Genomic DNA, 11592 nt, shown 5'->3' on the forward strand with positions numbered 1-11592 from the left:
GGATAATTGGAGGCTGTGGACTAATCAGCAAAACTAGTGGAATTTAGTGACATTGCTGCATTGTGAAATGATACCCTTGCAGGTTTCAATGGGAGGAACCTGTGATAAAGGTCACTTTATCCTGACCCTTGTAAACTGATACAGCACCATCAGATGATTGACACAGAAAGGAGGGGGGAGTGAGGGTTTTGTGCAGTGTCCAGTCATGTGCCTCTGGAAAGCCCATGAGCAGGACATGAGAACTATCGCACTCTCCTGTTCATGTTCCCCAGCCACTGGTATTCAGAGACATGCTAATACTGGAGGTATTATATAGCAATCTTGTCTAGCAGCAATGTATGGCCTTATCCTCCTTTGAAAGCTGTCCAGGTTGGTGGCCTTCAATATATATTGCATGGGGTCCTCAGGCCTTTTTTTTTGGCAGCCCTCGGCAACATTTGATGCCCCCTGCCCTGACAGCCCTTGCACTGCCCTCCCAAAGCCAGGTAAGCAAGGTACTGGGCTTTGGGAAGAAGTATGAGGTCTCCGACAGGGTCCTAGAGTCCTCCAGGCTCCTTTTCAAAGCCTAGTTAATGCTTTGACAGCTTTGGGAAGAAGATGGTAGGGCTCTAGGACCCTGCCAGAGCCTTGCACCTTCTTCCGGGAGGGGCCGTCAAATTTTGGCCTTGCTCCTCCCCGCCCCCCGGGAGTTCCATCTCAAAGTACTTGTTATGAAAAGTTGGACCACCCTGATATCTTGGAAGGAGAATATATGACCACTCAGCCACAGTAATTGAAATGTGTGGCACAGTTTCGGGATCTTTATTTCTTGTCTTTCCTCTGTAGGCAGAATCTGGTTGGACAATGTCCACTGCAATGGCAGAGAAGCTTCATTGGCTGTCTGCACCTCGAATGGCTGGGGCGTATCAGACTGCAAGCACACCGAGGATGTGGGTGTGGTCTGCAGTGAAAAGAGAATCCCTGGCTTCAGGTTTGATGACTCCCTGCTCAACCAAATAGAGGTAAGCACAGCTCGGTATTAAGCAGGGCTTAGCCCCTGAAGCATCAGCTGCTTAGACCTGTGAGAACAAGTTGCCTCCAATTCATTTGGCAAACCATTGTTGTAGTCAGGGTACACAGTTCTCAAATTCCATTTAGAAGAATGTTGATAAATGAACAATAAAATATGGATTAAGGTAGGATGCACCTTTAGGCCGTGTTTGCAAAATTGGGTTCTGCAGATCTAGGCTGATGCTAAAAGCAAGTCAGAGGCAGGGGAGGGGTGTATCTGTAGGCAGATTTAGGGCAGGTGTTTTCCACAGCAGGATCCCAGAATCATTGTTCAGGGCTAAACCCCAGAGTAGGCAGGCGGGAGCAGCTCTATTGATTGATAAGGATAGAAGGCAAGGCTCCTTCTATTTATATTGCACTATACAAAATGTACAAAATACATTGTAAGTAGGGTAAATATAGATGCCTCTTCACCTGACAATGTATGTATGAAGACAGATGCCCCTCATGCCACAACCAGGTTTGGGCTTTTCTGTTCTAAGGTAAGCTCTCCTCCTCAACTGACTCTTTTCTAACACATGTACCTGACTCTGATTCCAGTGAGGGTTTTCCCCTTCACCAGTTGGCTTTTATTTAAAGATACCTACAATGCTTTTACATTTAAATCAGGTTGACCAGGTGCAAAATAAGAGAGAAGGTGCAGATCACTCTGCACAGCTGGCAGGAGGGAGGTGTTCCATGATTCTCACAAGGGCTGGCCAATCAACAGCTGGATTCTCATGGAAGGAGGAACAGCCTATTGCTCCCGAGTTCAACTTAGTTTGGTGCTTTGGCCATCTTTCCCAAGGGAGTAAGTATAGGTCCACTTACTGCAAGTGAGATACATACTACTGTACTTCACCCTAGATTTCTCCATATGCCTCTTTGGGGGTGTTGTATTAGAGAAGCACCAAGCATGATTAGAATGCCTTTTGCTCTCTTCCTTGAATGTGTGGGCTTTTTGCATTCCACCCTGGTTCTCTTGGAGATGACTCAACTTGGGGAGGTCACAGAATGTCCAAGATGGCTTGGGTAGTCACTGGCTTCCCCAGGGCCACATCTGCATTCTCAGAGCGGAGACTGGAGGAAAAGATGGATGTCTAGACAGAGGTCAGCTCTCTCTGGAATGCTTCATATATTTAATCATGCAAGTCAGCTTCTCTGCCTACTGCTTTTCCATTTGCTAAGGATTGAAGTATATGAGGTTAATTCAAGGCCATTCCGATCTACCCTGATGAATCAGTTTGCACTGACCTAACTCTTCCTAGGAACTTGAAAAATCATACTTTGGGGGTGGGAGGAAATGGGAAATAAATTATCTGCGTAGGAGGTAGAGGAGCAGAGGCCTTGGCTTATGTATATATCAGAACATTCACAGGCTTCTGGTTGATCTGGTGCCTGTTGCATCCATACCATTTTGTGTCTTGCATTCATGAATTGACCTGGAAACTGGTAGGAAAACTCCCTGCAGTTCACACTGTCCTATGCTTCGCTTCATCCTTGATCAAAGGCTCAAATCCTGGTATATCCTGTGCTTTTTCCTGGGGGTATTCAAGGGTATGCAGTACCGGCATCTTTCCCACCTAACTGTTAAAAGTGTGGCACTTGCTGTAACAACTTCATGGCGAGTACCAGTACACACACACACACACACACACACACACACACACACAATATCGGGTATCTCCACTTTGGGGAAAAGAGTTCAGGGGGCAGGTCTGGGGTTTTTTTTGCCTGAGGCCCTGGAGACTCAGTTAGCCTGAGGGATGGAATTGCCTGACACCAACTTGGACTCTAAACAGGTGGTGACCACTCTCACAAGCCAAGGGAAAATCACCTTGGAGTGATTTCTGCTTCAGCCAGGGTTGGGGAACATTTTTCAGCTGAAAGGCCACATTTCCCTCTGGCATATTTCTTTGGGGCCACATGTCAGTGGTGGGCAGAAGCAGGAAGCAAAAGTGAGCAGAGCAAACAAAGGAAAATTTGCTCATTGGACAGTAGTTTGGTCTTTACAAAACTCAGTCGCTCATCTCTGTCCTCCATCCAGATAAGCAAGACACATTACAGTGGAACATTGGTTCCCAAATGCCTCCGTTGTCATATGTTTTGGTTCTTGAACACCAAAAACCCAGAAGTAAATGCTTCCATTTTCAAACATTTTTGGAACATGCAACTTGGCGTCCACTGAGTGCAAGAAGCTATTGCAACCAATGGGAAGCCGCACCTCAGTTTTCGAATGTTTCAGAAGTCTAATGGGCTTCAAGTACAGATTTCGTTTGAGAACCGAGGTACCACTGTATCAAAGTTCAAGGACACATTCCAACCAGGCAAAAACATTTGGGGGGTGAAGCAGGGCCAGTGAGGGGTATGACTGGGGAAGAATCCAAAGGGCCAGACAGAGAGGAATGCTGGACCAAATTTGGCCCCTGGTCTGAAGTTCCCCATCCCTGCATCAGACCATAAGCACAGCAGGAGGACTGCAAGAGGCCTCCTGTCTCATAATGAGTATGGAAACCAGTCACTGATGGCTCTTAAAACAGGGGTGGTCAGTCTGTTTTATCCCGTGCCCTAGTGGTCTTTGGCCTAGTTTCATGTGGGTGACAAGAAGGCACAAAATGGGATATGAGAGAGAAAATGGGCAGAGAGGAAAGGAAAAGGTGCTGTTGCATCCACAACTGGTTGTGGCATTATGTACCACCAGCATGTGGCCTACTACAGGTTACCCGCAAGGAAATATGGCTCGCAACCGCAACAGCAAAAGAGTTCCCCGCTCCTGTCTTAAAGGTATGGTTAATACAGGAGTCGGGAGAGAATCAAGTTGTGGAGTCATCATGATAGACATTGGATGGTAAGGTTGGGTGAAGGTTAGTCTGACTTTGGATTCGGGGGTTGCCCTGGTTCTTCTGCAGGCTGTGGAGGCTGCTCCATTAGAGCAAGTGGGGCACAGCCCCACTAATCTCCACCTTTGCTTAACCAGCCCTCACTTGCCTGCCTTCCTACTTACAACCAGCCTAAGAGGTGGAATTGCCTGACACCTTCCCCCTCCTCCTTAGTCTTAGGGCTTGTCCATGCCTCCATTTGCCCCACCGTTTTCCCCTGGGGAAACCCGCAACTTACCACTGAATCAGACCAAATGGCAATTGCATTTCCCATGGATTGCTGTTCGTTCTGATTCATCAGTAAAGAGCATCTTTTCCAGGGTAAAGCTGTGGAGTAAATGCAAAACTGCTCTGAGCCAAGGGACAAGCATAGCAAGGAGGCGGATAGCAACCAAACCTAAAGCAGGTGGCTGTGCCTGCCATTGGCTCAGTTTCCCTGCCTTCCAGTTCCTGTGGACTCGCACTGCCTGCATCACCTGCTTCCTACTCCTGTTTTCTCAACCTGAGTATGTTTTGACCAAACAGTCCATAGGTCTCTCAGGCTCTCTTCTCCAGTGGATCCTTAACTTTTAAAAACCTGCCTTGGATTTTTCAATGCTTGGGGAAGGGGGGAGCAAAAGGAAACTTTTACAGCAGTGTTTCAGCTGCAGAAAGTTTAGCCTCTCTCTGTGAGCCAACAGACTACTCCCCTTTGGTCTTTTTTTAAACTAGTCTGAGAGTGGCATCACATCTTCCGTGGCCACTTGCTCCCTTCAAGCAGCCGTGCTTTCGGCACGTGGCACTGTGCTGTCCCAGATCCGGCAGTCAATGTCTGTGCACGTGGATGCAAAGCCTCAGACTTTTCTTCCCTTAACACCACAGGGATTCTTCTGTAATGGAAAAGCTGACCATTACTGACAAGGCCTGGCCGCACGGCTGCTTAAGTTATTACCACTCATTGTACTGTAAAGATTAAAAAAACACCTTATCAGTTCATCAGAAAGCATTGTGCTGTGCAATTCTATTTGACTGTTGTAAGAAACCACCACCATTTATTACCCCTTAAGTTTCTGGAATATGTAACAACAGAAATGCAGGATCAGTTTTTTAAAAATATATATAATTGTTGCAGTCCAGCCTAAAGACCCCACTGCTCTCCCTCTGCAGGAAAAAAAATATGTTTGCCTGAATTAGATATTACGTCGCTTTCCAAAGATGCTTAGGACATTAGGTACATGGGAAGCTGCCTTACAGAAAGTCAGGCCCATTGGTCTATCTAACTCAGTATTGTCAACACTGACTGGCAGCAGCTCTCCAGGATTTCAGGCAGGAGTCTTGCCTAACTGGAGATGCACTTCATACCTAAGAATTATAGTTGGTGGTACGAAGGGCGGCAGCAGAGCAGTAGAACATCTGCTTTGCATGCCACATGATCAGTTGCCTGGTAATCATGGCTTGCCACTTTGCCATGCTATCCAGCAATTTAATGGGCATAGGAAATAGGACCCTGCTATTTATAGTTTTTTTAATTGTCACACACACACACACACACACACACACGTGCGCATTCCTTTTAAAAATTTCTTTTAAAAATTTAGTTCCTTTTAAAAATTTAGTTGACGACTTTGCCCTTTTCTGCTTGATATAGGTCTTGTTACTAAATATATCAAGCCACTGTGTAGACAGAATGGCTCTGAATTCCAGCAGCATTCCAGCTGTGGGCAGATTCAGGTACAGGTGTAATAGGACCTAGATCTCAGGTCCAACATTTATATCTAGAGCACTGTGGGGTTAATAAGCAATAGGGGTATGTGTACACATGTATGGGAGAGTTAAGATGCCCCAGTCATTAGGAGTCATTAGCAATCAAGAATTCAAAGGTCCACTAATGATCTAAGGTTGAAAATAAGAATAAATCATGGCATTCAGTCTTAGATAATTAGCAGAGCATCAACATATTGATTCCATACCCCTGGGCAGCTTAATCTTCTCATTTATAGAAGAATGTCAAAACAGCTACCAAGATTACCATCTACAAGAATGAGGGTGTTTTAAAAATGAGCTTATTTTAAACTTACGTTGCTTATTTTCAGTTCTTACTCTTCAGTTAGGTGTTACAGGTTTCTAGACTAGATGGCAAATGTTCAGCTTATTTCCAGTTTGGTTACTTCAGTTCCTCAACTTGGTTGTTTCATAGGTGCTACACTGGGCTTTTCCCCCCAGCTAAAACTCACTGGAACTCAGTTCCAGCACCTCCAAGGTGGGTAACACTGCCATTCTAAAAGAACAAGGGGGAAGTTCATGGTGAGCTCCAACACCTCTTTTTCTAGAAAAAATAGCACTAGTGCTACAGCTTAATATTTTGGTTCTTAAAGAAGGTGGAACCTCCAGTCTGTTCCCCAAACTCTTCTCACTCCCGCTCCTGAGGTACCTCTAGAGGTATAACAGACCCAGGATCTCCCCCACCCCTTGTGACTGGATTTGGATTCTTCTCTTCCTAGAAGATCTCTCCTCTCCTGACTGACATGAGACCCAAGGAGACGGTGTCCTCACAGCTTCTCCTTCCCCAACTCAGCCCCCCAGTTCACTCCTCTCTGAATACTCTCCCAAGACACCACACAATGTCTTCCTATCTAAGTTATGAGGCTCTTTTCTCTAACTGGAGATATTTCCCTCAGAGTGGCTGTCGCACACAGACCAGAACTGACTATCCCTGACTCTCCTTCTCTCCCTCAATCCACCTCCCCATCTGAATCCTCTCTCACAAATGGCTCCTTTTATTCTCCCTCCCAAAGCGCTGGCTCCACCCCCCTCTTGGTAGCCAATCAGAGAGAGGCTTCAGCCCTCTGGTGGAATTCTCAGGCACTGCATCACCAGACTCTGGTCTGGCTCAGCTGTCCGTCACAAAGGTATTCCTGTTAATTTGTTCACCCCACACTTTTCAGTGCAGTTCTGTTATAGTTGTTTAGTGGATTTATTGCCTCACGACAGAGCACTTTAATCCACTTCAATTGCACAAACCAAAATTTCTGATATGCACTTGAATTCTTTCCACAAAATATAACCACACACACACACACACACACACACACACACGTGTTCGCTCTCCCCTTACTGCCTATTCACCCATTCCTCTCTCACAAACAGAGATACCCATTTGCACTCTTAAGTCTTACAGTTTTCTGCTGTTTGTGCTGTTCCCTCCCTCCTCGTCACTGCTTCTACCAACACCCCGTGTATCCTGAGGCCTTGTATGCTTAGCATTCTTTTTCTTTTTAAACTTCTGAGCAGTTGGAATGCTCCTAATACATTCCATAGCACCTCACCAAATGAACCGATGGCTAGAGAGGGAGGACCCCTTTCCATCAGCTGGAGGTGGAACCTTTGCAATCAACAGCTAAAGCATTTCCCAAGGATGCAGCCTGTGTCACATTCTTTCAACTTTATTTGAATGAGGCAGTGTGCATGTGTACACACAAAACTGACAAAACACAATTCGGGGAGGGGAGAAACAGAATGCCCTGTGTGCTTTCATATGATATTTCAGCTTGTCTTGGTGTGATCGTAGCCTTACCCTTGCCAGTTATCCATACTTGCAGGTGGAGACTTGCAACACACATTGAAGCATATCCCTCCCCATTCCTGTCCAGGGCTCTAAGTGGCTTGCAGCAGGAGCCAAATGGGAATAGGCAGGGAGGAATGAAAAGTCAACTATTTTATTCCCTACTCCACCCAAAGTTTTATCTGCTGTGCTACATAGCACTAAAGCATGGGAGACTCACCTGCGCCCTCCAAATGTTGCTGGACTCCAAATCACATCAGCCCCAGCCAGCATGGCCAATGGTCAGGGATGGTGGGAGCTGGTGTCCAACAACATCTGGAGGGTCCCAGATAGGGAAAGAAGGACCTGTCAGTTTGGTTATCTAGGGGCTCATCCACCCGTAACCTTTTGCCCCATGCTTTCTAGGCACAGGTCCATGCTTTAAAGCACCATGTTTGAGGGGGCCTCCCTTGGAAGCGCTTTCCCCACGAAAACCCACTCTTTAATGCTGAATCAGAGCAATCAACAATGGCTGCTTACCTGTTTTGGTGGTGAGTGGCGGTTGTGGCCCCCTGCGTCACCTCCAAAGCCCACAGAGTCTTGCCACGTGTCTGCGATTATTGCTGCACCTCCCCCGCCGCCACAGAGCGTTGTGGGCACCGCCAGGCCTGCAGTTCAAATTCAGCCAATCCGTGGCGACTCGGGAGGCGGGGCTTGGGGAGCAGACCTGAGAATCCTAGACTTCACTCAGGTCCTCTCCCCGGGCATAAAAGCAGGCCGACGCTGCTTGTGGCATCCCAGTCGGCCTTGGAGCTCACCCCCCCCCTTCATCCGTGCTGCTGCTCATGTGTGTTTCCTTTCCTTTCAATCTTTTCCTTTCTACCTCTGCAGGTTTTGCTATGGTCTTTTGACGGTTGACGTATTCGGAGCCGGGAAGGGATTTCCCCTGCCCAGCAGGTTTTGCCTTCCCCATAGCACTAGGTTTAGGCCTTGGGCCGAATCCTTTCGTCCATCCTTGACCGGGGCAGGGGTGGAGTGGGGACCACCCCCTCTCTGCGGCGGCAATTACAGGGTACCCCATTAAAGGGGTCTTGAGGGGAAGCCAGAGGTTGTTGGCGAACGGGCCATACAGCTTCCCCCAGCCTTTGGGTGGCCCATCTGCATAAACCCAGCCAGACCCTGTCATGCCTCAGTCCCCTGCAAGGGGGGCTAAGAGGTCTACACACCCAATGCCTATGCCAAGGTTCACCAACATCTGAAATCAGTAAAGCATAGCTGTCAACTTTTCCCTTTTCTTGTGAGGAATCCTATTCAGAATAAGGGAATTTCCCTTTAAAAAGGGGGGAAGTTGACAGCTATGCAGTAAAATCGTGACCTTTTAAATCCCAGTTGTCGTGTCCATTATTTTATCCCTCTAGTCAGCATGCAATTTGGGTTTTCCCGCAGATTGTTTGCTGTGATTCAGCAGTCAAGAATGGGGTTTTGTTAGGAAAGCACCAGGACAAAAAAAGCACTTGAACGTGCCCCCCCAAGACACCCTCAGTATTTCCTAGGACAGAAGTTCTTGACCTGCCTTTGGGTGGTGCCACTTTGTCGCCCAGCTATCTGGTCCATCAACCGGAATGGTTGTTGTAATTTAGAGATACTTTCTTACAGTATACATAAGGATGGTGTTATAGTGATAATCCCTGGGGGATGGGTGGGGAGCCAAGAGCAGAAAGAGAGAGGAGCCCCAGCAGAAACTGTTTTTGGTAACTATATTTGTTTGGCAATAATACATTATATTAATTTCCCTTTGGTGTTACCTTCAAGTGACTTAACCCCTAATTTATGACTCCAGCTTCACTATTAGAAGTGTTGCCGGGCGCAGTGCTGCTCTTAAGAGTTCCTGCCCGCAAATTCCTCAAGATACTCCATTAAATCCCCCTCCCCCAGTCTTCCCTTCCTCCCCTGCAACAGTCAGACAGTGTTTCATGAGCATTCAGTATATTCAGTCCTCCTTAGACTGTTTTTGGGTTTCTTTCCTAGGGTTTTCCTATACTTCTGCAAACTTGCTAACGCTTCCGTCATGTCCATGTATGGTGCAGTTCTACCAACTCACAGTTGGAGAACTGAGTTTGCTATTAGTTTATAATAATATGATGAAGATGATAGGTGCTTGCTGTAGAACAATAATGTATTTCAATGCATTTCCCTGCTTCTCATGTTTAGTTTCTATCATGTTATGGGAATATCTTACATTTTCTGAATTTTTTATCCATTCCGTGTTTTGTTGTGAGTTCCTATGACCACTAGCTGAGACAACAGGCTGACGAATCCAGTGCTTCTAATCACAAGTATAATTCCCAATGGTACATATGCCCATAACACTTGTATAACTACTGCCAGAAAAAATGTTGTGAATGTGGTGTATGAGTACAGGGATGGAAGATAATTCTGTGATCAAAGGCTGAAATGTGTATGCAGCCTGATGATGACAGCAGCTGCCACTGACGTGGCCCCTTATGTCACGTCTGAGACGGTGTAGTTAGGCGAGACACTCTTGAGTACATACGTAAATGTACTTGGTGTGAAATTCCTTGGATTCTTCAGCTTCTTGAAGGAACACTAGATTGCTGTGTCTGTCCAGACCCATGGGAAAATTCAGACAGAGGAATGGGATACCCCAGGCAAAAGTTTGTGCCAGGCAAAATGATCACAATGTTCAGAGGAGGTTCCCTTTTTCCAATAAGATTTTATTAATACCTTTCATAATACATTGCAATAAAAAGCAAACTAATAAAAACAGAGAAAGAGAAAGGCAGAATAATGCAAAGTCCTTTCTCACAGGTAGATCTTAACTCTTACCTTACACAGAGAGAGGTGAACCCTTCCAGCTCTCACCCGGGAGTTTCCCTTTCTTCTCCCAGCCTCCCCTCCCAACTCTCTTGGTCCTTCACCCCCATCTACATGCAAACCCCTCATTAACCCTGAGTGTATGACAACAAGAAACACGAAAGAACAGAGCAAAGCAGAAGCAAGAACAAAGCAAAAAGGGAAAAGAAAAGATAACCAAGGGATAAAAATATTAAAGGAATATTAAAAGGAAAAATATTAAAGGAATAAGAAAATAATAAAAGAACAGAAAAGAAAGGAAAAGAAACAAGTAAAAAGGACTTCCAACTATCCGTCTGTCAGTTGTATATACAAGAGTTCTTCAAAATATTCAGATGTTCACCCCAGTGTAGTATCCAGCTGTTCCTCCCATGGCCAGTTGATTTCCCCCCAGTCTTCTAGTCTGGGCATCTCAGCTTCATTCATTGGGAATGTTCAGAGCAGGTTCAATGGTAGAGCACCTGCTTTGCTTCCAATGGGTTTCAGGTTTACTCCTGGGGCCACCTGCAATTAAAAGGATCAGGTAGCAGGTGATGGGCAGAGCTGTACCTGAGACCCTAGAAAGGTGCTGCCAGTCGAAGAAGAAATTGTTTGCATTTGACATCATGCTAAATCATACCAGCTTGGCATGAATGAGGAGAAACAAGACCCAGTGGGTCCTGGGTTTATGTGCTTCCCCCTCTCCTCCTTCCATGCAGATGGGAGGAGGGGGAGGTCAGAAGCTTTTGCTTCATGGTACTTTGTATCACCTGAACTCACAAACCTTATGGCTGGGGTAGCCAACATGGTACTCAATGGATGCTGTTAGATATTAACTCCCTTCAGCCCCAGCCATCATGGCTAATACTCGGGGATGATTTATTTTTATTTATTCGTGCCATTTATATAAGTGCTGTACATGGTTCTCCCCCTCCACACAACAACTTGTTAGGGTGAGAGACAGTGACTGGCCCAAGGTCACCCAGTGAACTAGGGTTTCAAACAAGCTCCTTGAAGCTGCCTTGTCTAAACTAACAATAGTTAACCACAGTTCTGGGTTTGGACAATATGATAAGTTGTGATTAAATGAAAATGAAAGCTGCTTAACTCCTGTTCCTGACTGTGAAAGAAAAGGAGAGATGGAGTGGGGAGTGTGCACACCAAAAAGGCATTATGTGGCTCATTTCTGCCACACTAAGCTGTGGTTTAGCATGACATAACAGTGTGGTCAGTAGTTAGCTAGATGGACAAATAGACTGAACTAATATAATGCAGCTGCCTGTGGATGCTTCCACTCATGTCAAAACCACC

At 46.1% G+C, this 11592-nt stretch overlaps 1 protein-coding gene across 1 annotated transcript in view; it reads left to right on the forward strand.

Annotated features, from left to right (window-relative positions):
• LOXL2 (lysyl oxidase like 2) overlaps window positions 1-11592 on the forward strand; it is an 82798-nt gene that overhangs the window by 14450 nt on the left and 56756 nt on the right. The window contains exon 3 of the mRNA XM_080982424.1: window positions 826-1001. Within this exon, the coding sequence (XP_080838550.1) occupies window positions 826-1001 (176 nt within the window). The remainder of the gene's footprint in view (window positions 1-825; window positions 1002-11592) is intronic.

Source organism: Podarcis pityusensis (genome assembly GCF_964106645.2).
Source record: "Podarcis pityusensis genome assembly, chromosome: 15".
Lineage (NCBI taxonomy): Eukaryota > Metazoa > Chordata > Lepidosauria > Squamata > Lacertidae > Podarcis > Podarcis pityusensis.